Below are 25,716 nucleotides of genomic sequence, written 5' to 3'. Positions count from 1 at the left end.
TTTGACACGTGACTAATGTAAATTTAGGCCTATCTATCCAACGGTCAGAATTATCACATCACCAAATCGTATGATTTAAACTGATGAATCACCATGATAAGCTTTTCAAGTTGGCCCGTTTGAAGCAACTTTTACTTAATAATGAAAGAGTTAACCTTAATAATGGGTAGCCTTTTGCAACCTATTCGGATTTTGGATTCTGAACGAATTTTCATATTGGAGGCCCATAATAAGCCCATGTCAAGCTCAGGTTACATCACTCATCAATCTACGACGTTAATGCTTTTGATTAATCAATGTTTCCACCTTCGAGGATCTACCAGGGCTGCAACAAGTCGGGCTTTTTAAAATCCCAGCCCAACCTTGAGTCTCTTTGGTTGGGCTCAGAGGCTAACCCGATCGACTCAAGGCCTCGGAAAATCCAACTCTAACCCACTCTCGGGGTTGGGCCAAGTTGACCACTGATTGGCCCTAATCATGGAGTTGGGAAAGGAGAGAGATGCATGGACTAGACCGAGTTGGGTGGATCAGGGAGAATATTGTCAACTTTACATAATTTTCGACTCAAATCCTCTCCCGGGGTAGGCACCTAAAGAATCAATGGAATTATACTTAAGAACTTGAGGGGAATTAAGACATAGAGTGGCCTGTTTCTATTCTCTCAGTCTGCAGTCATCTTCAAGTGTCCAATCCTAACTTGCATATTGAAGACCAACTTATAAAAAATTAAATTAAAGTAACTATTAAATTTTAAAATGAGACAGTTAAATTAAATTCCTAGTAATACAAAATTTAAAAATAAAATAAGCAAAGAAATTAAACTTCATTCTCTAAAGGTGTTTTTCTTTGAAAATTCGTGTTAAAAATATAGAGAGAGCATAATATTTGAATTTGTAGGTAATTCATTTCTTTTGACATATTGTAGACGAGAAATGTCAAAATAAATCATGAGGATAATAAAAGGACATTGTCTCAGTTGTCAATGACTCAAAGATGGGGTTGAGCCGTTGTGAAACATAAAAGAGTAAAGCTGCGTTTGGTATGCATTCTTACAATGCATTTTAGGTCGATTTTGTATTCTCAAAAGATAAAAATAGTTGTTTTTATCGTCTAAGAATGCAAAATCGACCTAGATGCATTCCAAGAATACATACCAAACACAGCCTAAGTTTCACATAAAATGGGCAGAAAATATAGAAAGCTAACAAAGTGTAATGGAATCTTACACACTAGCATTTTATTGATTGTCAGATCTCCTTCCTTGCATCTCAGCCATTTAATCCATCAATTGTGTAACCATGTTGTCACTCTCTCTCTCTGTCTCACTACTTCTGCTTGTTCGAGATCTCATGGCATCCCCAATGTGCATGATCTAGACGTCACAACTTGCCCTCGTAGAAGAGGCGCCAAAGCCCACACACCATGTTGTGGAGATAAATGTGAACGCGTTGATGTCGGTGTAGAGAGAATAGAATTGCAAAAACAAAATGGATTGAAGGTTTAGCCACAGTGAAGAAAATGGATTGCAACAACTAATGGATTAAATGATTAAGATGCCGAGAGGGAGATTTGACAACTAATAAGATGCTAGCGTATAAGATTCTATTACACATCACTAGTGTATACATCACCATTTCCCGTAACTTAATTGGGTAAATTCTATGCAACATTAATTAAACAAGTTATCTATCAATCCAATGGATTTGGATTAGTTTGTCAAACATTTAGTTACATGGTGAAAATGAAGATATGCATAATTTGGCTTCTTTGACCAAGAAAAAATTCAATATATTTAAGAAGGCATCTTATGGAGATATAAAATGTAAAATTGAATGGCTCAAAGTAAATGATATTTTAAATGTCTAGAGCCCTGAATTCAAGCCTAGTCCATATAATAATTGGGTAGGCCAAACCAAAAGCTGATGACCAATAAATTAGGAGGCCGGGCAAGCTTCAAATGGGAAGAATGAGCTGGTGATGCTTAGAATTTATTCACATATCCTCTATTGTAAGTCAGTCATGAACATGCTAGCGGGATAACCAATATAAAGTTGTCAAAATGGATGCCACTTGAACACCTGATGCCAAAAATATAGAACAAATTAATCTCCATTGCTTCTTATGATCCCATCTTACTTAGTCAAAATAGGGACAGTGACCTGCAGTCAATGTGAATTCACATGGTTAATTATGAATGAGTACTCTCTCGTTTTCTTTAAATTTTGGTTTGGTTTTGTAAGCACATTGGAAACAGTGATCATTCATGTTCTAGGTCTGATTGGGTATGTTTTCTATTTTAGAAAAATTTTAGCTTTATTTTTGCAATTTATTTCAGTGAAATAGAAATCAATTGGAATAAAAATTCTGGAATAGTCGAGGATTTCTTTTAATTTTGAAATTGAAATTGGGTTTCACTCTTGCTCTTTAACAGTAATTTCATGTTAAAAATAGAATACCAACCTTTTTCCTCTCGTGATGGTCTCACTACCACCTTTTTTCTTCTCCTGATGGTCTCACCACCACCATGTCCCACGACCACTTCCTCGCCACCATTGCCACCACCACATAGTTAATTTGATGGTTAAAACAGTAATTTCATGTCAAAAATAGAACACCACGTACCCTTTTTTCCTATCGTGATGGTCTCACTATCACCCTTTTTCTTCTCCTGATGGTCTCACTACCACCATGCCCCCCCACCTGCTCCTGGCTACTATTGCCACCACTTCCTTCGTACCCCTACCCCTACCCCTACCCCTACCCCTACCCCTACCATCCTCTCCCTACCATCCTCTCCCAAAGAAATATAGAGAATTTATTCTCAAAAGTTGTACTAACAAATTGAATTCTTATCCTTAAATTATTTCAGATTGAGGTAACTAAAACAAGTTGAGAATTTATTCTCAAAAGTTGTACTAACAAATTGAATTCTTATCCTTAAATTATTTCAGATTGAGGTAACTAAAACAAGTTGAATTTTTTAACAAAAAATCTATTTAATTATTGACTAATTCTTGAAATAAGTTCGAAATTGAAATAGAAAACATACCAAATATGGCTTAAGAGAAGTAAGAACTTCACAAAATCATAAAGGTTTAAAGAACCAGAATCTGACATGTGTCCAGGCAATCATGTGTTGGTAGAAACATACGTAATATAAGCTCTCTTCTTTATTTCCTTACATGACCATGGATTGATTTTGACAAATCCTGGTACATCAGAAATGGGTCCGCTTATGTCTTAAATATGTTGGCTTGGCTTTGGGTGAACAGGAAAGGAAAGACTATAATATCAATCTATCATGAATCTTTCACTGAAATTTGTGGCTCTTCTTTTTAGTCAGATAAGGAAGAAAAGTTATAACCCCAATGAGGGGAAAGAGAAAACAATATTTCTATGCGGGTCCAGGTTTGGGCCTCCATTAAAGGAGCACTGAATCTCCTCCCATTTGAAAAAAAAAGGGTCATCAATAGGATTTGGACTTTCATGGACCTTTCATAAAGCTGTTGTAGTGCAAAGAGGGGACACTTGCCTACATTTTTCCCATTTTGAGGACAAAAGCCAAGAATTGTACATTCAAGTTTGTCTGCCAGTCCTTCTTCATTCAATGACTAGCTAACACATCTATGATCTATGTATATATTCTGTGCTCAAACCTTATTGAAGACCTTTTTGAATTAAAATTTCCTTCCCAGAAATAGAATCAAATCTGTGTTCTAGATCCAACATGATCCATTGTTTTGGTTGCTTAGCCCTTGGCATTGGAGTGATCAACGGGTAAGAAATAAATAGGAAGGGCTAGTGCAGAAAAGGAATTGATCATGATTTCGAATCTGTTCTTATTTCCATTCTCCCGCAAAAAGATCCTATTTTCCACTTTTAATTTGTGTAAGGACATTAATCACAAACTCTTGTGCTAATGTTATCATAACTTACGGATTCAGATCTTCTCCGGCATGGGTGCCTCTCCAGCACGTATCCTATGGCTGGGCTGGCATGATGGGTACCGGGATGTGTGCATTATGCCAGCCTAATTGTCAGATGCGTGCTGAAGAGGCACCCGCACGGGAGAGGTTCTGTAACATTGAGAAAGGGTGACAAATAGCCAACTAAAACTGTTCTTTTTTTTTTTTTTTACAAAAAAATGTTCGTTTAATAATGATTCCTTCATTCATTTTGACCATAAGATGGATGGAAAAGCTTTCTCCCATGCTTCTTCAACGGTTCTTGTAGTACACAAATCCCCCCCCCCCCTCCCTTTGTGTTTGTGTGTGGGGGAGGGGGGGGGGGATTTCTGTCCAATTTGCATGGTGAAAAATACATTTTGACCAGCCATTCTACCACATGGAACAGCGATGATGTTGAGAAGATCTCGGAGGGATTTCTAGATTGTTTGGATCGACAAAAGTCCACACGATCAGGCTGAAAATACTAATATTTTAGCGCAACTTATGAGGATTATAACTATTAACTCGGGTGGAGTTACGGTAACCCGAATTCCAGAATGGCAACCTTTGTTTTACGATCAGGGAATTTGTGCGTTTAACAGGTGTTCGGGGCCTCCGAAATTTTGTACGTAAATTGTTATCTTTTAGTTTTGCTAGTTTCCTATATTTCTAAATTTGTAACTATATTTTGTTTCTCTCTTTATAATTTGACCTACTTATATAAATGTTGTTTTGGATTCAATAAATCTTCTTCAAGTTTATGAACAGTGAAATCCATTTTTTTTTTTCTCTTCTTCCTTGTGGAATTAGGTTTTTTTTTTCTAAACCATGTGAATTCGAAGATTCATTAGCTCTAGGACGAAGGTATCTCAGCCTAGTCTTTGTTTAGGCTCACGGCAGGCTCAAGCCGATAGGGTCAAACTTGAATACCTCGGGCCATCATGCATTGACACACACATACACATAGCTACCATGTGGCTCAAACAAGAAAAAAAATATATATAGCATGTGTACATTGGATCCCACAAAGATAATTAAACTATTGATGGCATTAAGCCATGTATAGCTAATACTTCTTACAAAATTTCCCCCATCAGACTTAGCTACCATGTGGCTCAAATAGACCGGCTACCCATGGATACACTATGGTTATACATCCGTCCATGAAACCCCTCTCTCTCTCTCTCTCTCTCTCTCTCTCTCATACATAATCTCATAATTTTATTACTTAATTTACGCTTTTTGCTGTAACGCAGGTTGGCAGTTGGTCTTCATAATGCGTTGGGTTCCTTTGTAGCGCGACATGGTGTGTAGTGTACATCCATCAGCTCACAATGCTGCGTGTCTGAGCATTGCAAGCCAACGAATGATGCGCTACACACCATGTAGCACTACAGAGGACCCAAATCCCCCTTCATAATCTTGTTCTCTCGCGGACCAATGATGGGGATTTGGGGAGGTAGCTTCAATTCAAAGTAGGGGAAGGAGGATGAAGTGCTAATTCAACGCTACGATTGTATTATGACAAATAGGATCCCAATCATTCAATGGGACCCACCACTGAGAAGATATAAACGGGTTAAACGGGTTGCATATATAGGCATTAATTGGCGCATTGCTATATAACCATATGGATATCAGAGATCCATTAAGATATCACACAACCTAACCCGGCCAACAAACACAGTGGATCCCACTAAGTTCTGTGCGGCTAAGAGCACCTAACGTTCACCCAATAGAAAACAAACCTTATGATATGGTTTTAGGAAATGGTGTTTAAAACTTGAAACATGGTGGGTTGACCCAAGGTGGATCCTTAATTCCTATCCACATGGTTGGTTTGGCCGGCCAAACGAGTCCTCCATGGGATTCAGAAAGGCTTAATTATAACCATCTACACAAGATTGTGTACTAAGATTTATATCCTCAAAATCAAAGAAAATAAATCTCTATTACTTATGAGAGATCTTGTCTTAAAAGGCCTATTTGAAAGACTTATTCTTGGTATAATCCCTCTATAAAACATGAGTAGGGCATAGATCCAATATAGACATATATATGTGATAAATGTTGTGATAGCTAGCTCTCGCCCTTTGGGTCAGGGGATCAACCTTTTAAGTTTTATATCTTTTTCCTAACAATCCAAATCTATATTATTGTTGATCCATTGATAATGGCATATGATGTATTAATACCTATTTAGGTAATTACAACTAAACCACATGATTAGTCAAAGTTGATGTTGATAATGTATGACCATGAGTTTGGAAATTCAATAAACATGCCACATGATAGACTTTAAGAGATGTTTAAGAGGACCCACAATGTATGAAAAAAGTCCCCAAAATTAACGAAGGAAAACGTACCCATTAGTGGTTTTCTAAAATGCATTTGACTTGCTTGCTTTGTTGTCTTTACAACTATGGCATATTGTGAAAGAATGTCAAAATTTGTTTGAAATTAGAAAAAAGATAGTAATCAAGGGCGATTAACTTGAAGTTGAAGGTATATATGGTTGCAATGTTCAAAAGGACTACTTCATGAAGTCCACCCAAGTGACCATTAAAAACAAATATATGGATAGGGTGTCTCTCATTTGAGATGTATTTTCTTGGTGGAAAGATGTTGTGGAAGTATCATAAAAATCTCCAAAAAAGACATACAACACTACTCAAAAGCAATAATGTAATCAATACCCACTTCCATCTCCACTACAACCACTACACTCTATCTATGCTCACTTGAATAAACCATCTCTCTATTTCTATCTCCTATTTTCCTCCTGACACCAAACTCACCAAACTCTTTTGTGATTATCTTCATTGCCCACAGTTGATCTTGAGTGGATCAGTTGGCCTGATCAAAGAAAGGCAATCTAAGAAGGTTCTGAATGACCTCATGCATTACACTTGCTCACGCAGGGGGATTCAAGTGTGGTTATTTTCAAAAATGAAAAGATAGTGGTGTCATGCTTTTAAATTTATTTTTTTTTTTTGGTAGTAAAGCATCTATTTATTCATAAGTGTAAAAGCCAAGGCATCCAAGAGGCATATCTTTTGGAGTCAAGGAGTGGAAATAGGTCATTCTATCTTACATGAAATGGATAGGGCCTTCTAAGCTAGAGAGTCAGCAACATTGTTAATCTCCTTAGGAACATAAAAAAACCTGATTAAATGGAAATAAGAGGAAAGTTGACAGATGTCATTTACATTTATGGAGATCTCAGTGGTAAGAAAACAATACCCAGAAGTGACAATTTGCAGAAGAAAACGAAAAATAGAGAAGGCATACAACGCACACCACTAAGGATTTAAGTGGTTCACCCCCAAGATGAGAAGCTACGTCTATAGCCAAACAACAGAATAGATTTCACAATCTTTGAAATGTTACAAACCCTTACTTTCAGTTCTCCCAAAGAAAAGAACATTATATAGAGAAACCCTAACCCAGAAAGTACAAAATTACCCCTAGAACCCAAAAATGACCAACTAGTTTGGGTCGGACCAAAACTAAACATTTATTGAAATACATATTGTTTTGAATGTCTCAACAAGCTCTACACAGCCCACCGTTGTACCTAATTTTTAGGCCATTCGAGATCGTTTGGAGGCCGAAATGGCCCTCCAAGATTCCAAAGATCCTCCAAACGACTTTCTGGACCGAAATCAGGTTTCACCAATAACACTCAGTACGGGGGTTTCTTTTTGTGTCTTGAATATAACCGATCAAATCCTTTCTGCCCAAATCCACCTCTAAATTGTTGATGCATTCTCCAATAGCTTGGACCAAACCCAATCTAATAGCAAGGCCTTCTCCCACGAGGATAGAGCCTAGACACACTATACAAGTCATTCGGGGCTTCCCTAGTAGTTTCGTTAAGATATCCAATTCAATAAAGAGTAAGTAGGGTTACACCAACCGAACCCTTCTCTTTTGCTGTCTACTGTTCATATATTGTCAGTAGCTGCCATTAGGGGTATTGTTAAATTGTCTGGAGAGCTTGAGCAGTGAACAACAGGTAAGGGTCACCTGTGGAACACTGTTTAATTTATTCTCTATAAGGTATATATATAGTAGAGAGAGATGAGATCATATTATGGGTTTTAAACCCATTAATCCCCCATGGATCTAACATAACTAGTAATAAACCAAATCACTGTTAAAACTTGGGAGGAGAAGGAGATGAGTTATGTGAGATTACCAATCGATTTTCTTTTACACCAGTTTATGTGAGATGTGTTTTGTATGCATTCTAGATCGATTTCGCATTCTAAAAATAACTATTTTTATCATCCGAGAATATGAAATCAATTTAGAATACATACCAAACACAGCCTAATATTATCTACATATAATCAACCAAAGAAAAAGAAGAAAAGAATGTAATTAAACGTGTGCTCACTTGATCCAAGCTGTTTGTGTTTTCCTCGTTTTAGCTTATGATGATGAGTTGCTCAGTTGTTGTGGGATGACAATGGCGGCTGAACGTACGGTAATGGAACTGAGTAGGAAGCGACCGGGGGAGGATTCCAAAAGGATCGCATGATCCCACACTCATAACCATAACCTCAATCCATGCTGTTTTTTTAGATGGAGAGTTAGGGATCAATGCGATCCCTTTGGATTCCTCCTCGAGTCGCAGCAGAAGATGATCCAAAACAGATTCTCTCTCTCTCTCTCTCTCTCTCTCTCTCTCTCTCTGTGTGTGTGTGTGTGTGTGTGGAGAGAAATTAAAGTGAAGAAGAGGAGCCCTGGCTCAATATAAAAGAGACAAATGCCCTAACAAGGATTTATATAGGATTTCCACATACCAGTTGTGGTCTAACTACCAAATATGTTTTTGAGATATTTAATTGTAGAGAGGTAGGCATAGGTCCCATCCTTTTATGTAAAAACCAGACATAATCAAAAGGTTCCACCAGTAAGTGGGTCATGCATCATCCACCCTCCATATTTAAAATAAAATATTAAAAAAAAAAAAACCCCACAAAGCTTTGCCATTTTTCTTAAAGAAGGGTAGGTAAATGCTCCTAGACGGAAAAAATATCCCCACGCCACCGCCAGAGAAGGGATTCCTTTTCACACCCTTTCACATTAGTATTCTCTCTTTCGAAACAAAATGTAGGTCTGTTATTAAATGAAACCGTCTCCCATCCTCTTGTTGGTGCAATTTTTCATTCTAACGTTGTGGAAAATCTCTGCCTATATTTGGTGTATATATAGAATTTTTTTTTTTTTTTTTTGGGTTAGTTATGAGTGATCAAGATTAGCATTAATCAATCAAAGCCATTAAATCATGGAGTTATTGCATTGTGTAGAGATACGGTGTAAATGTACCTAGGGATGATGAGTGAATACTTAACTTACAAATTAATGTTTTAGTAATTAGTACTAATAAGGTTAGTTTAATTATTCATTAAAGTCAGGAAGGATCAGGATCACTGTCACCCTACCAACCTATACCTAATTGTGCCCTAGAGGTTGTGCACATGCGAAGGTGGATATACCTTTCAATGGTCCCAGCTTTAAAGACCTCTCACCCTATACTCTCTCACCTCCTTTTGTTGATTAATAATATTATTCTAATTTCTGACTCGTAATGATAACATTGAACTATTGAAGTATCAAGGTATATATATACATATGCAGCAAAAACCATAGGGGATTAGGGTTAGGGAGGAAACCCTAATCCCCTATGGTTAAGAGCACGATAACCTCTGTTAACGATAATCTGTCCTTCCATGTCGAGTCTCGTCTAGGCTCTACACGGTCGCCTAGATGAAAGATGAGACAAATGGACAGGTATGGGAAAAGAAAATTAGAAATCTATTCTCTACATGTGCTTACTTAAATGGCTGTCTTTAAACTTGATCGGGGGAAGAGATTCAATTTTAAGCTGCCGCATAAGATTTCTGGTCTATCTATTACCTAAACCCTTTTGCGCACCATCTCTATACTGACCTAATTAGCTCATTTGCTCATAAATTATTGCTTCATTTGGTACAAGCCCTTACTTTTATGGGATCAATTGGTTAAAGTTTCTCTCGACAGCACATCTGTGTACGTTCATGGTCTACTTCAAATCAATTAATAAAAAAAGAGTTTATTTATATTTATGATTGCGTGTTAATAGTGGGTTTTGATTGTCCATAGGTTTTAACCTAAAAGTGTTCATAATTAGATTAGTTGTGTATCTTGCTAGTATATATGTTGTATAGTTGCTTATCTTTTAATGGTCTTACCTTGTGTAGCCCTATTTGTTAGAGTTCGACATGGAAGACGAAAATCGTGCCTTGCAATGACCGTCTTACCCCTGCTCGAGCAAAGTGCTCGGGCAGGGGCAAGGCGGTCATTGCAGGGCGACTTGTATGAGCACCGCTCAGGCCTCTCTGCCCGTGGTGCTGTAGAAGATCAGGGTCCAAATAATAAACTCACATTGGATGTGAGTAATCTGATGTGGAAGTTTATAGACACTTGAACACTTGGCTAGCTTGTAAAGAAAATTTTATTCAAATCCTTAACAAGTGATATCAAAACCAAAGTTATGGAATTTTGGGTTTTTGGAATTAGTGCCAACAAGGTCACATTCATGGAGGGGCATCTTTGTCATTGGAGAAGGCAATCAATCAATTTTATGATAAGCCACGGTTTTCTTGCATGTTGATGACTGAATTGGGCAATATGGCTAATGGTTATATTTTTGGGAGAATGTTCTTGTGCCACAGTGTAGGTTGTGCCCAGGCACATGGGCAGCCTGTGTAGGGGGGCAGGGTGGTCATTGCACCCACCCCCATGTGCCTGGGCGCAGCCTGCGCTGCGGCACAAAGAACAGCGCCCCTATTTTTTTTTTGTTGACATGGATAATATATCTAGAGTCTTGGTGCCTGTTGAGCTGCCACGTGGTGGGAAAATTTATGTCTGTGAGACTGTGATAAAAGTGTGCATGGGCCAGATTTTGGGGGGGGGCCTATATAAGCCCAGGTTCAGCCCAACAAAATACAACTGCTGCTTGAACTAGGCCAGAGCGACCGATAAAAACCTATGACCGTGAGCTTGAACCCTAACACAACTAAAATGAATGGGCCCCAGGCGAAGTCCCAATATATATATATATATATTATATTTTGGTAACTACTCCAAAGTATATTCCAAACTCTAGATATAAGAGCATATGTTTATGCTATGCAATGGCCTATATCGGTTAATAACTTCCTTTTGTTTACAGGACAAAGGTTTTCGTCCACTTATTCTTGCCACATGGCATGTTAGGTGGGGCTGAAATTTTTGGTAGATAGATACACCCAAGGTCTTCGGATTCGGCTCCTCTCCTGTGAACACCCCCGTCTAGGGAGTGCCCAATGAGGCATCCAACGGCGGTGGGGCTACTCGCAGCATGCTTGGATGTGTGTTTGGCCCCACCCCAACACGCATCTCGATGCACTATGAGCAGCCCCGCCATTGGATGCCTCAATGGGCACCCCCTGAACGGGGTGCTCGCAGGAAAGGAGCACGATCCAAGGTTCCTCCTCACAACGGCATATGAAAAATAAATGATTGAAGTTGAAGTTGAAATTTGACACATGATCAATCCAAAGCATTCCCCCAGATATCCAATGGTTATAATTGTCACATCATCCTTCCACATAATGCAATTAAATGAGCAAAGCTTAGGTGCAGGCCTTCTAGAGAACCTTTTATCTTGTTTCTCTACTAAGTTTTATTTTAAAAAAAAAAAAAAGGTGCAGAAAGAGAAGTATTTTTTGTTGGGGGTTGGGACCTAGATTCTCTTCATATCTTCTGAAAAATGAATATATTCATCCAACCTATTTGAATTAGAGAAAAGTATTTTAGACCATGAACAATAGGTGATGGGGGTTATTGATGAACTTAAAGTTCAATCATAATGTCATGTCACCATTGGTGAAGAGATTCTCTTTGCACCTAAGTGAAGGAAAACTTAATCCTTTGTTGTGACTTGTGTGACTCATTTCCTATCCTATAGTCAACCCTGATGTGTGTATGGATTCTTGAACAAAAATACGGAGACAAATATCAAATTACAGAATTTTGTAAAATCTATGCAAGAAAAAAAACTCTCTTGCTTTACGCTCAACCAGGAAGGAAATGACCACTAATTAAAGACCAACGAGAACATAAATTGAAAGATTCATGTGTAAACGAGAACATAACGTAGTTCTTGATCTTCTTGAAGATGTGGATGTATTCTTCATCCTCGGCTTTTGCTTGATCGGCTGTGAAGATATTGTCTTAGCAAATGCCAACTTACTCTCTTGAAGGAAGGTTGTTGAAGTGGTTGCAATGTTTGGAAGGAAAAGTGTTCTTCCTCTTCTATATATATGAGCTTAAGAGCTTGATCAGATGTGGAAGGAAAAAAGTTTCAATTTGCTTCTTGTTCTCTCACTGAAGGGTCTTTAGAGCTTCAAGGCTTCTTCTTTATACGTGTCCAAGTCCTCCCTGCCATTGAATTGATGGTTGGAGAAGAGTTTGGAATTAGAGGTAGAGAGAAATTTTTTCCAGGCATTTGTAGCCTTTTAACGTAACGGTAGGAATATCCGTTATGTCACTCCTTGTTTGTGATTGGTGGAGAACCTCCTTATCCTATATTTTAATATGGTAACTCAAATGGGTTTGACCTTGGATTTGATTTATGGATGTGGGCCGCACCAATGGATTTTGATTAGGGGTGTCAATAATGCCCGGTTGGCCCGAACCCGCCCTGAGCTCGACCCAGACCCGACCCTGATTTGCCAGCCCGAAGGGCGGGTCAGGGTTGAGATTTTGGCTGACCCTGGCAAGGTTGGGTCGGGTCTAGGATAAGACCCCGGGCTTAGCCCGGCCTGGCCCTATAGGCAATGTATAGTTGTAATTATGTACAATTTGTCATGGAAAAGACAAAAATGCCCATCTCTTGAGGGTAAACTACTGAACCCTAATACCCAATTTCGTTTGCACTCTTCATCCATCTCTTGAGGAAAGCGCCGCTCAAGACCCCTACTTCTCATCCTTGGTTCATCACTTCCTCCTTTCCTGCTACGATCAAGGTATCAAGCATTCAAGCATTGAGCAGCTTGTTTCTCCTCCACTCGACCTGCTACGGCGCTCTCTTGACACAAGTATGTTCATGACCAAGAAACATCCTTTTCCTTCCTCGATCTAAAAAGACGAAGAACGCCACAACAGTTCCCACTGCCCCACCAAACCCCACAAAGTATCCGCTCAGTACAAAGTATTTTTGCTCTCTGTTCCTTCTGGCAGAATCTCCTGCAATTTTCCGACAGAAAGCAGATCCGGGTCTATATTTGGCAGGCGAATTCCCACCCCAGTCATATGGGTTCTCCCGTGAAAAGACTTTGCTTTGTTCTTCAATTTCCTCGCTCCCTTTCCACTGTCTTCTATCCCTCTTCGGTTCCCACTCTTCGAAGGATTCGGCATTTTTTTTTTCTCTGTGTAATGAGTTTGAAAATCGATCTCCTCAATCTGCTATAATGGAAGAATCTGGTGTTGGGGAAGCCAAGAGCTGGGGATGAGCTTAGGCTCTCAGGGTCCCCGTCGATTGCAGCGATCATAACCAGATTTATAGAGTTGTAGAGCGAAGGGGAAGTAAAGGGTTTGGAGGCATTAAGGGAAATTGAGATCCCTTTGGTATCATTCCCATAAGGTTGTTCCAAGAGAGGTCCAGGACCTGGCAGGGTCGGGTTGGGCCGGGCCGGGCCGGGTTAGGGAAAACCCTGTCAGGGTTGAGGGTTTCTTGGCCCTGCCAGGGTTGGGTCAAGGTCAGGGTTTAGGTTAAGGCCTCTAGGGTCAGGGTCAGGGTCAGGGTTTAGGCAGGCCCGGCCCAACCCGACCCATTGACACCCCTAATTTTGATCGTGGGTAACCTATGTATACTTGAGCTTCTGAAACTCAAAAATATATTTGGGCTTTTTGAGTATGGGCTTTAGAAATTGGATTGGATTTATCAAAGAGTGATGTGCAATTAATTCAACCGTTTGAAAACTAAGAAATGGTTTGGGTTGGCCGGCCACACATAAAATTTTCGATTCAAATTCAATCCATATATTTTCCTATGTATTGATGTTTTCTATTATATTTTTAGTAATATATAGATTTCTTTTGAATAATTGTTTAAAAGTTTTATTTTTTCATTAGATAGGTATAAATTTTATTCTGTCAATTGGCTAACTCTCTTTGAAACTTGACATGTAATCAAGAGACTTTGAGGTCTTTCTATTTGTAAATTTCAATCCCATCAACTTATCATGTGGCAAAATTTTGGTCCATTGTTCTATTGAGGCCTTCATATGTATCAGGCCTATTTAAAAAAAGCTTAGACAATTTAAGGGAAAAAGTTTTGTACAATGCAAGTTCAAAAATGAAATTGCACACTCCCTCAGTTATCACCGTTTATATGAGGGGTTGATATGTCATAAATGTCCCTCACCCTTTTGTCAGATTCCAAACGAGATTACCTTATTCATCTGAAACTGCACTCGGTAGGGTAGGGAACCCTCTCCCCAATTTAACTAGGGTTTTGAAAACTTTATTTTTCCCTAGCCATGCAAAGAGAACACTACCATTACTCCAGTTATGCATGACTTAAGTCCCGTGGAGGGATATGATGTGATTGATCCAAACCATCAGATTGATATGATGCCCCCGGCCCTAGATTAGGAAGAAGCCCATGGTTATATTTTAGTGATCAAAGAAACAATTGGACCTCCATTTATGGGACTTTTTAGGTTGCGTTTCATTGTTAAACTTTTCTGCCCTTATTTTGATGCTTCAATTATTTCTTTGGGCTGATGTTCGTTATGGGGGGAGCATGGCCTTGCACGTGGGGTCAATGAGAGCACATGTATTGATATCATGGTGGCAGGATTTTCGCCTTTCATGGGGGCATGGGCAATACACTCCTCCACAAAGAACTTTTCTCCTATTTCTTTTTATACTTGGCTCTGCCATGTGGAAGACTCTCATAAACACCCACCCCCGCAAAAAAGTAAAAATAAAAATAAACTCTCAATATTCCTCACTCTAATCACTCAAGTTGGGCTCAACAGTAGCTTGGATAGAGGAATCTAAAAATTGGGCCAGTTTGTGGCCCATTTGAACATATTTTTGAATTAGGCTACATAAAAATTCTTAATGTTCCGTTGGGTTGCAAGGAAATAAAGAGAAGGAAAATTAAATTACATCAAAACTAAAACAGAAAATTTTATAACCATTACCTATCATGACTGTATAATTAACTCTAATTTTTTTTATTAAATTTTATTTTATTTTATAATCAATTTCTTTAAATTTTAAGAGGAAAAATAAAGATTCCATTTTAGCAATTAGATTACCATATTTACAAAGAGTTTAAGATATTTATATAATCATGATCACAAAAACGAATAATTATCACCTCCAATTCGCAGACACCTCCAATTCCTCCAATTCCTCTAATAGGGGGAGTGGAACCCACCTTGGGCAGTGTTTTTGGGCAGGAAATAGGGTGGTTATTTCTGCCCCCATGTGAGGAATTGGTGGAGGCAGCGAATTGGAGGGGATAAAGATTCCACAAAAAAGTTTCTATCTTCGTTTTTTAAACAAATTTAATTTCTTTTCCTATCTATTTGCTTGCAATAAGATGTAAGCATGTAAATGGATCGAATTCGTTCGTATAGTTGCATTATTATATTCGTATCCGATTATATTTGGATGGATTCGGATAATATCCTATTAGTTTTCGAACAGATTTAGATAGTTTTCTGGATAGCGCTTTTTTTTTAATACGGACTTTCCTAAATGGATATGAAAGCGGATCAACTACGAATTTTCAACTATCCGTTGACATCTTTACTGTTTTGTTGATGAGGGTTAGGGTTAAGACTTGAGAGTTCAGCAACTACCCTTTCTTTTATATTTTTCTTAGTCTTTGATTTTTCTTACATTTTTATTGTTTGATTTTATCTTGTATTTATTTAAATAGATATGTGATTCCATGTATCACAGTGCATAAAACAATATATATAAACCAATAGAAAATATAGAAAAAGAATCACATTATCTTAGCTTATAAAATTATAAAAATAAGAAAACAAAATCCAATAAGGTAACTTAATGGGATAGGCGGACACAAAGATATATTTCATACATTTTATTACCGTCAGATTGCTAAATCGAATAATAATTGATCAGATAGGGGGTTTATCATATTTGTATCCGATTAGTTTTCGGAAGGATTTAGATTCTCCTAAACAGATACTAACGCGAATCGAATTTAGATTTTCAAATATCCATTGACATCCTTGGGCTCTAGTTAATGTACGGATTTTTTTTATTTTTTATTTTTTGCATCACACAACCCCGAACTTATATAGGGAAAAACAATGCTGTTTGGTCATGTACAGCCTGCGTGCTAGACATTGCACCCCTGAAATGATCACCCCCACCCTCTACAAAATGAAAAACCCCCTTAGTCGATGCCCCTGGTGCATGGGCCACACAATCGGACAGCGTTCTTCTTCTCACTTATATATTTTGTTGGGTTTAATGGGCCCAGCTGAATCAAGGTCTCAACCCAAACCTGGCCTGTGTGAACTCTGGACATCTGGTTGGGATTTCCCAGCCCCAGCCCAGTGTAAGATGGGATCAGACATCCGGCTTGGCCGGTTCTATTTTGCACCCCAAGATTTGAATTTTGAAATTTGGATCACTTCCGTAAATTCTTCCTTTTGTGGTGGGTTTATCAAATATAATATAATATATCCGTGAACGAGATCCCAATCCGACGTTTGTAAAGTGGGTCCCCGGGTGATGTCTCCCTCGTTGAATCAGGTTGACCGAGATTGGAAACACTCATATACCTTTGGCGAAAGTTTTCCCCGAACACATAACCGCCGCAGACCAGATTACCGAAACACCCACAAAATCAACCGAATGGGTGAAATAGGAAAGAAGGCCCATGGTAGTGTAAATCTGATGCTCTACTGAAGGGTAAATGTGTCAATTAAATCCAACAACCGGACAGGTTTCCAACCTTTTGCCCTTAATAATTTTCGTTTTGAACTTTTGAAGTGCTAAAAACAAAGGTTAGAGAAGTCATTTCAGAAGAGGACATAGGAGTATTAAATGGAAAAACACTTTTGAAAACTGGAAAAGAGTCCCCGAAGACTTGCCCTATAAAAGAATTCAGCTGTCTTCAAGAACAATTGCAGTTAGGCGGGTAGGTACTACTGGTACGGTTACAGACACAGGGAGAGCGGGAGATAAAAAAAAGATGAAAGAGGAGGAAATGGTAGCGGCGGTCGATGGTGAGGGGTTCGATGGTGGCGATGGTGGAGAAGGTGGTGAGGGTGGGAGCAGAGTTGGAGTCGGAGAAGGAAATGGGAGCAGCAGCAATCGAGTCGGCATCGGGTCGGAAGACCGAGTTAAAGGACCTTGGTCGCCCGAGGAAGACGCGATTCTTAGTAGACTCGTTAGCAAGTTCGGCGCCAGGAATTGGAGCCTCATCGCCCGTGGAATTTCCGGCCGTTCTGGCAAGTCGTGTCGGCTCCGGTGGTGTAATCAGCTCGATCCTTGTGTGAAGCGAAAGCCCTTCTCTGGTAAACCCCACTACCTATCAATTTCCTCTCCTTTCTACTGTGAATTGAGGGTTTCATGACACTGATTACGCTTTTAATTCTTCTTCTTGTTCTACTTTTGTTCTAAAATTTTCCACTGGATTCCGGTTTAGATTATCGTTAACGATGCTTTGTTTTTTATGTGATACTGGAAGATAACATGGCTTTTCCGTATCCATTGCCATTGTTTTATGCTCTCTGTACTGCTAATAGTGACTTTAGATCGTAGGGTCTTTAGTTATATCCTACTGGTTATAGTTCAAGCTGCTAGTATAGTAGTAGTTTTTTCTTATTCTCGTTTAAGGATTAAAGGGCCATTAAAAGCTTTCTCATGTCTTTTTAAGATACGTTTCCGGAAGAAGACTTTCCCTGCTGTATTTTACTATTTGGGATATCTCCTTTTTCATTTCTTTTTTCTATTTCATCTCTAGTTTCACTCGAGGATTAGGAAGGGTAACATGAAGAGCTTAAGGGGAGGGGCAAAAGGGAGTCGAGTTTGTTTTATCAAAGGGACTTTCTAGTGAACTTGGTAAATTTCCGGAAAACAAAAAAATTAGTGAACTACTGATTTATCTTATGCTTGAAAGTTTAACAAGCTCTAGTTTTCAGTTTAGCAATATCAAAAAGGGGGAAAAAATACTCGGATCTTCAGTTTGGGTAAGTTCTTGGTAATTCTGTAGCAATTGGTAACTATACTGAATACTCAAATGTAACTCTTGAATCAACTGACATATTTTTGGAGGAGAAAATCTCTCATTCCAAAATAAGATTTCAAATGAGAAAAAAAAAAAAGGCGAAAAAATTGAAAAAAATGTGCTGACATCTGTTCTGTAGTTCCCAACTTATCAACTCTTTCTTTGTTGGATTTGAAGTAGACTAGTTAGACTATAGCATCTTCCCATCTTAAAAATTACAACTACTGTCCTTGTTTATCCTATAAAGGGAGCTGAAAAGAAGAAAAACTTATGAGAAACTATCTCATTGTCCTTGACTCCTTGTTTTCTCCTGTGCATGGTTTAACCAATGTCTTTGTAGAAATCTAAATAACTGGAGCTGGATTGGATCTCATAGACCTGATATCATCTCAATGGGGATGAGCTACAATTTCAATTTTGAAGCGAGATTTGTCTTGATAATGCTTCTGCATCATTCCTGTCAGTTGGAATTCTTAACTGAAACAAGATCCATATTGGGGTTTTCGAAGTTATTATATCAACTTCGGTCTTCAGCACCATGCATGAAACTTATTTAAGTGTATCACTCTTCTCTCCCCCGCCTTTCCTTTTGCCTCTCCTCACACTTCACCAATGTGTGACTGGATCTTTTCATTTATTCATAAAATTCCTCTTTTGGATCTGCATCTAAAATGCACTGTTAGACTTAAATCACAAAACTTTGCACTTTGTAATCTCAGCTGTTCTAAATACAATGCTAAAGTTCAGGTTATATATTATAATGCCTCCCATTCCCAGGGGAGCATGCATGTGTAAAAGAACTGTATTCAATTATGACCCTGATTTCAGGTAAGTGTCAAGGTCAAAATACTTTTTCTGTTGTTGGTCTTTTTTTATTTTTATTTTTTAATTTTATATGATTTCAGCTGATTTTGAGTGAAATCTTGCAAATTTCAATTCTAGCCTTGCTGAAATTAAATACTTAAAATGTTTGACTGAAATTTGTTGAATGATAATCTATTCACCCAAAAAAAAAAATGTTGAATCTGATTCCTTTTTGTGTGTGATTGTGTGGCTGTTACTCAAAGAATAGTTGATGTGAGTTTCTAAAAATATAACAAAGAAAAAGACGAATAAAATTAATTCCATCTTTTTTCTGGATTTAGCGGTGCAATTTTCCCTCAAATCCGCCAAACTTGTATCCTCAACTTATTAGAATGAGGTTCAAAAGACTCCTAGTTGGAGTGGTACATACCAGAAGTATTCAGTGGTGCCACTCCAACAACCAATTTTATGGAATGCTTAATTTGGGTATGTGCATATTCAATTTACAAGCCAACCACAAAGGTCTCTTTCAGGGGTGGAGTGAGAAACTTTTCCTTAGAGGGGACACTAATAGTGCATCAAGTCTAGGTTTCCGTTATATCCTAAGTTTCAAGTATCGAGGTCAAATTGATTATATCAATGGACATTGATCCAGTGATATGAGCTACTTGGAAAGATTCGGCTCAGCCCACTAGCCTTTCTTCAATTCCACCAAGTACCCCGCTTGGGATCCAACCCCAATCGGTTAAGTGGAGGGTTTTTTTTAGAAGGTAAATGATAGGGATAACTGAAGATTAATTCAACCATGGCTAGTAAAGCATGCAAGTACTCATTAATTTTATAGGGTAACAAGGACAGAGAGCTAGTATGTTTGGAATTGTAAACCAACTTTGAGTTTATCAAAGTTAACATAAAATACCAACCAATAGGGTAAAATTTGGGGTGGGGGGAATCTATTGAACACAACTTACAATGAGAAAATCAGAAAATGGAAAAAGGTTTTGGCCATCGATAGTGGAGTGTTTTATTGCAAGGTGCCTTGAAAGATGATTTTGGTCATTCTGACTGCTGGAATAGATATCCTTGGATTCCACATGTTAAATTTAGTGGCACATCTCAAACATTATAGACATGTGGCAACCTGGAACTTGATAGAAACTTAACATATAGACATGCCTACTTAGTTTAATCATTAACCAAATTGACATGTGGTAGTTATTATGTATGTTCTGGGATCTAACCTTCTTTTGTTTCTAAGAGCAAAAACCGATCATTTGGGACAAGGGCTCAAGTCTTGGCATAAGCTTTCAGGTGAACAATCTTGATGTCGGAGCCATATAAGGCATATGGATTTGTGAGTGATGGGCTAATCTCCAAGATTCTGTTTCAAGGGCTGATATTGCCTAGATCTACCAATCGGATCCAATGACTACGACTGCTCAGATATAATATTTAGAATTTAATGGAAGGAAATAGCAAATTGTTCTTAATCTTATTGGGGGTTATTACTCATTTTTGTACTTGCTGTTTTATTTTCCAATTATTTCTTCAATTAAGAGAAAGAAAGAGAATAGTAATAGTAGGAATTCTCTTATCACATTCGGAAGGATCTCATCTCATAATTATCCATGACTGTTCAAATTTTAAAAATAGGGGAATAAACTAACTAAATAGGGAAGATTGATGGAGGAGTTGTTGAGGAGACAAAATAAGGAAGTTGGATCCTAAGATTTAAGATTTGGAACTATCAATAGTTGGGAGGAAAAGAAAGGAAGAGAAGGATGCTGAAGGGTGATGAAGAGAGAAGGAAATATTTTATCTAGTAGATGAAATCATTGGGGAGAAAAGGAGGACAGAGAATACTGTTGACTGCTGTCCAAAGATTTAGAGAAATTAGAGAAGAAAGATAAGAGAGAAAAAGATGGGGAGAGAGAGAAAGAATCAACTAGGTCATTACCAAATCAAACAAGATTAATCCATTCACATATAATTAAAGCGGTGGTTACATCTATTTATGGAAAAAAAAATACAAAGGAAATCTTCTAATTCTAGGACCCTTGGACAATTAATCAACTTTTCTGATAAGGTAAGGACTCGAGTTTCTTAATAACAAAAGACTCGACTAATAAAATGTGGTATTTTAAATTTAAAAAATCCTAACTGATTGATAAACATGAACTCCACAACCAGCCTTAAAACTCCTATACAAAAATAAGAAAAACTACACAATTGGCTCCCAGCTTTAATTGAAGGACTATCCTGCATAGTTAAAACCAGTCACACTATCATTATGGGGGGGACCTATATAAAATAAAATTTATTTTTCTATAAGATAGTTAAATCACCACCTGGGGTTTTTCAAAACTTTGGGGAAGGGCCAATGCATCCTTAGCTCCACCTGTGCTGCAGAAACCCCACAAATAAAAAGAACGGGTAAGGCTTCCTAATTTCCAACAGCCATAAAGAGCTGTCATTGCAGGTTGGGCTTGACATTGTTATGCTTGTCAAAGAGTTTGTAGTCCATCAAACGCGGTCCTTATTCAATATCTTATGATGGAGATGCGACCATTGACTGCCTTCTTATCAACTATCATTGTAATATAAGCAACCTAAATGACGAAGCGATCCACATGGATCATCATCCTTAGTTATTTCTAGTGTTAAGTATTGGATACTTGCAATTCCCTATGGCCTCCCTTAAAGATTAGAGACTTTTCGGTTGATGATGCCTTTTGTAATGGTTCATTTATCCCTGTCCTACTTAAACATCATTATATTCTGTTTCTTCATATTTGAAAGAGTTGGTGCAAAGTTCTGTTTGAGGTTCCAAGGCATGGACTGGTGTAAATAGGTTTTTGCAATTGAAAGTTTAGTAGGCAGGCCTTACCAAAAAAGGAAAAAAAAGTTTAGTAGGCAGGAAAATTAAAAAGTACAAACAGAAATGGGCTGGGGATGAGAACTAATTTGCTGTTGTGAAGATCTATGCCCACAAAATTCAAACAAGAAAAATCTAACCAAATGATGGCCTACATGAGCCCTCCATGATTACTATTTACAGCTGTTCTTTTCATTTTACCATTTTTTTTGGGGGGGGGGGGGGCTAGAACCCAAGTTTTATTTTTTTATTATTATATCTTAGTAAATTCTAGAAGGTTGTGTGTTATTCGAAGTTGGGAGGTCTTTCCATTGCCTTCTATTTTTGGCTGGCTATTAGAAGTAGGGAGAATTGGATAATATTCATTACTCTTGGTTTTGTTCCAAGTTCAAACCTTCCTTGAATTCATTTTGTTCCGAGTTTGAACCTTTCATCTTTCTTTTTTCTTTTTATTTCCATTTATCATTTCTCCATTTTCTATTTTTCATTTATCATCGCATTTCCCTTCCCCCTTTTCCCCACCTCTTCATTACCCCTTTTTGTTTAGACCTCAGTTTCCCTTACTTTGTTTTGGTTGGATCATGTTGCCGACCCCATTAAGTTGGGACAAGGCTGGGTTTGTTGTTGTTGTTGGTTGTCTACTAATGAGGCTAAACTCTTCTATTTATCTATTTTGTGGTTAATATGTTTCTCTGAAGGCATTGCTTTTATTCTCTGACATTGGGTCATCTCTTAGTGCCGTCCTCTGAACCTCCATTAATTTCTTTTACTGGAGAATTTCTACTTAACACTAGGTGTGCTTCCTTTGGTCATCTCTAAATATTAACTTATAGATTTTTATTATTTTTTCTAGTTCTAGGAAGTAAAGATTTCATTGTCTGATTACTGGATTTTGTTGAACTTATCACGCCATATTTTTAATTATTCAATGCCCGAACACGTAGGTATGGGTGGGCAGGAAACAAATGCTGGAGAATGGCTATTCAAGTGGAAAGTTTTGGAATCAGCTGCCCAGCTATTGGTGATGAAAAAACTTGTCCTTCATGGTGCAGTAGCTTTCCTCCCACTTTTTTTTGCTGGGGAGGGGCGCTCTCCTCAACTTTGCTTCTTCTAGTTGTGGTTCATTGCGACTTTGAAGTAATTAATGTAGAGATTGTTCAAGCTTTATCCTTCAAGCCATGTAACAACATCAACAGGCTGGATTTACTTTTCCTAGTCTATGAGATGGGTTCTCTTTTTTTGCCCCCCTTTCTCTCTCTACTCAGGAACATCTTTAGGTATGGTAAAGTACTAGCTTGTATTTTTTCCTGGAGATTGTTCACTGTGTAGGTTCTCTGTGCTGAGTTCTGATTACATTATTTCACCATTCAATTGAGCAACAGAACTCCTCACTGAGAAAGTTATAGCCATCATTATAGGTCATGAGTACTGGAAATAGGTGACCAGTAGAGGCTAAAATGAGAACCAAAATAAAGGTAGACAAGAAGAAAATGTGGTTTTATTGAAGTTTGGAAAAACCAATCAAGGGATATTTTATTGATTAAGCTTCAGCCAGGGTAAGGAACTAGGACTGGTTTAGAGTTTAAGCGGAAACACAGATACTTTATCATTTTATAGATTGTTTTGACCTTCATGTGTTCCTTCAGTATATGACCGCCGCAATTCTTTTTTGGATAGGGACATGTTGCAAATGCTGAGCGTATATTAGTCCAAATACTTATGCTGATGGTTTTAAGGAGATCATTGATGCAGTTGGCTGGCCCTTTAGAAAATGAATATTTTCAATTCTGTTTGTCAATTCCTACTAAAATCTCTAATAATAAGCTCATTACGTTGCTGATTGGTAAAAAACCCAGCGGGAAGGCTTAGAGCCTCTTCTGCGTCGGCTGGAGTTCATGGTATTTGTTAGGCAGTTTTTATGGCTGTTATTTGACAAGAAGCCCGGATGTTTTTAGTTTCTACCACAATTTTCTTGAACACTTTTAAAAGGTTAAGACACATATTGGGACTATTATGAATACTAATTGCTGTCAACTGTACATTTTGATTATCAATTCCATGTATAATATAGCTAGTATGATTGTGGTAGTAACTAGAAAACTTCAATTAGCGTTTGCTCTTTCACGCCTTGTTTGAATCTGCCATTTCTTTATTTTCTAATTATGCACACACTGTGCTTTATAAGGCTGACGGAACAGAAATTATTACAGAGGAAGAGGATCGGATCATAGTTGCAGCCCATGCAATCCATGGAAACAAATGGGCATCAATTGCCAGACTGCTACAAGGGAGGACGGACAATGCAATAAAGAATCACTGGAATTCTACGTTACGACGCAGATGCATGGAGCTTGGAAAGTTTAGATCAGCATCTGGTGATATGTTGGAAGATGCCAGCCTGGACAAAACGAGAGCATCTTCAGAAGAAACTCTATCATGTGGGGATGTTGATTCATTCAAGTCACCGGAAGGAAAAGATGTCAACTTCATGGAGCACATATCAACCCAGTTTGAGGACAAGGCTCAAACAAAGGAGAATCACTGTATAAATGAAGCAAAAGACCCCCCAACCTTATTTCGTCCTGTTGCACGTGTTAGTGCATTTAGTCTATATAATCCTCTAGGTGGACCAGCTGCTGCCTCTTCATTGTCAACAGTCCCATTGCATGGGCCTTTGGTTCAAACCTTGAAACCAGATGCTGGGATTTGCAAGTTGCTAGAAGGCTCATATGGTGAACCTCTTGTTCCTCCAGGATGTGGACATGGTTGTTGTGGGGCACAAGGCAGTGGACACCTTCAAAGCTCCTTGCTGGGGCCTGAATTCGTTGAATTTGAAGAGCCTCAACCTTTTTCAAGTCATGAGTTGGCCTCAATAGCAACAGACCTAAGTAATATTGCTTGGCTTAAGAGTGGCTTGGATAATAGTAGCACCAGAGTGTTGGATAATGTAGCTGGCAGGGCAGTTCCTCAAGGGGCTCAAGTCCGAATAGCACATGTTGAAGGTAACAGGAGGAATGACCATTTGCGTTTTGAAGAGGGAAGGAACAAGCTTATGGGCATGATGACAGACGTTTTATCATCCCAGATTTCCAGGCAGTCTTTTGCTGTACCTGCTAATGTTGAGGGATTTAGCTGAGCTCCATGCAGTATTTCCGTATTTCCATGGATCTGGCAAAGGTGAAGTTTGAGTCAGCAAGTTGTAAAAGCTCATACCTGCTGATCAGGTACTTGTTTGATTACAAAAGATAGAATTTCTTCTCATGCAAGTGAGGAGAAGACCTCCGGATATTCAGGTGGGTGACATTTAAAACTGGCTTATCTAGATGCGGCAATGAGAATTGAAAACATGGCCAGTTAATGGAGTGAGATCCCAAAGACAAACTATTACAAGGTCTCAAGCTTTGTTTGATGTGGAAGCATGGGAACCTGTAATTTATATGGTTTTGTTTTTCGTTGGCACTCTACATGAACGGTAAGAAGCATGTTCTATTTACCTTGATCCTATATTCCTATTACTATTATTGCACTTTTCTTCTTCTAGTTGATCTATTGTTTCCATGACAAGAAACATTTTAATTAGCAAACTTCATTCTGATCTCATCACAGGCATACTTCACAATATTTTGGGTAAAATAAATCTAACCTTGGTAATAAGGTTTGTGGGAGAGGGTTCCTTGCACTGCCTGTATGCAGTTTCAAGCAAATGAGGGGAAGTGGGAACATGGTTCTAAGTATCGGTATCGTATTGTTTGTATCGGGGGATACGT

General features: G+C 38.3%; 1 protein-coding gene across 2 annotated transcripts; it reads left to right on the top strand.

The window, feature by feature from the left end:
* The first annotated feature begins 17,157 nt into the window (after positions 1-17,157).
* Positions 17,158-25,485, top strand: LOC122648666 (transcription factor MYB1). 2 transcript variants are annotated; one of them, XM_043841886.1, is made up of 2 exons: positions 17,158-17,557; positions 24,160-25,485. In XM_043841886.1, the coding sequence occupies exons 1-2, from the start codon at positions 17,233-17,235 to the stop codon at positions 25,083-25,085; spliced, it is 1,251 nt and encodes a 416-aa protein (XP_043697821.1). In that variant the 5' UTR covers positions 17,158-17,232; the 3' UTR covers positions 25,086-25,485. The 2 variants fall into 2 exon arrangements, with proteins under 2 accessions (XP_043697821.1, XP_043697820.1); XM_043841885.1 differs by having other exon boundaries at positions 17,159-17,552; positions 24,155-25,485.
* The last annotated feature ends 231 nt before the right edge of the window (positions 25,486-25,716 follow it).

This window comes from Telopea speciosissima, chromosome 1, assembly GCF_018873765.1.
Source record: "Telopea speciosissima isolate NSW1024214 ecotype Mountain lineage chromosome 1, Tspe_v1, whole genome shotgun sequence".
Classification (NCBI taxonomy): domain Eukaryota; kingdom Viridiplantae; phylum Streptophyta; class Magnoliopsida; order Proteales; family Proteaceae; genus Telopea; species Telopea speciosissima.
The sequence above is the reverse complement of the archived record's forward strand: the minus strand, read 5'-3'. Positions and strand labels throughout refer to the sequence as shown.

Bases quoted from the DNA above. Each gene is read 5' to 3' on its own strand.
- LOC122648666 (XM_043841886.1), top strand. From the start codon at position 17,233: ATGAAAGAGGAGGAAATGGTAGCGGCGGTCGATGGTGAGGGGTTCGAT. The intron at 17,558-24,159 runs GTAAACCCCACT...AAATTATTACAG, and splicing joins GAAGCGAAAGCCCTTCTCTG to AGGAAGAGGATCGGATCATA.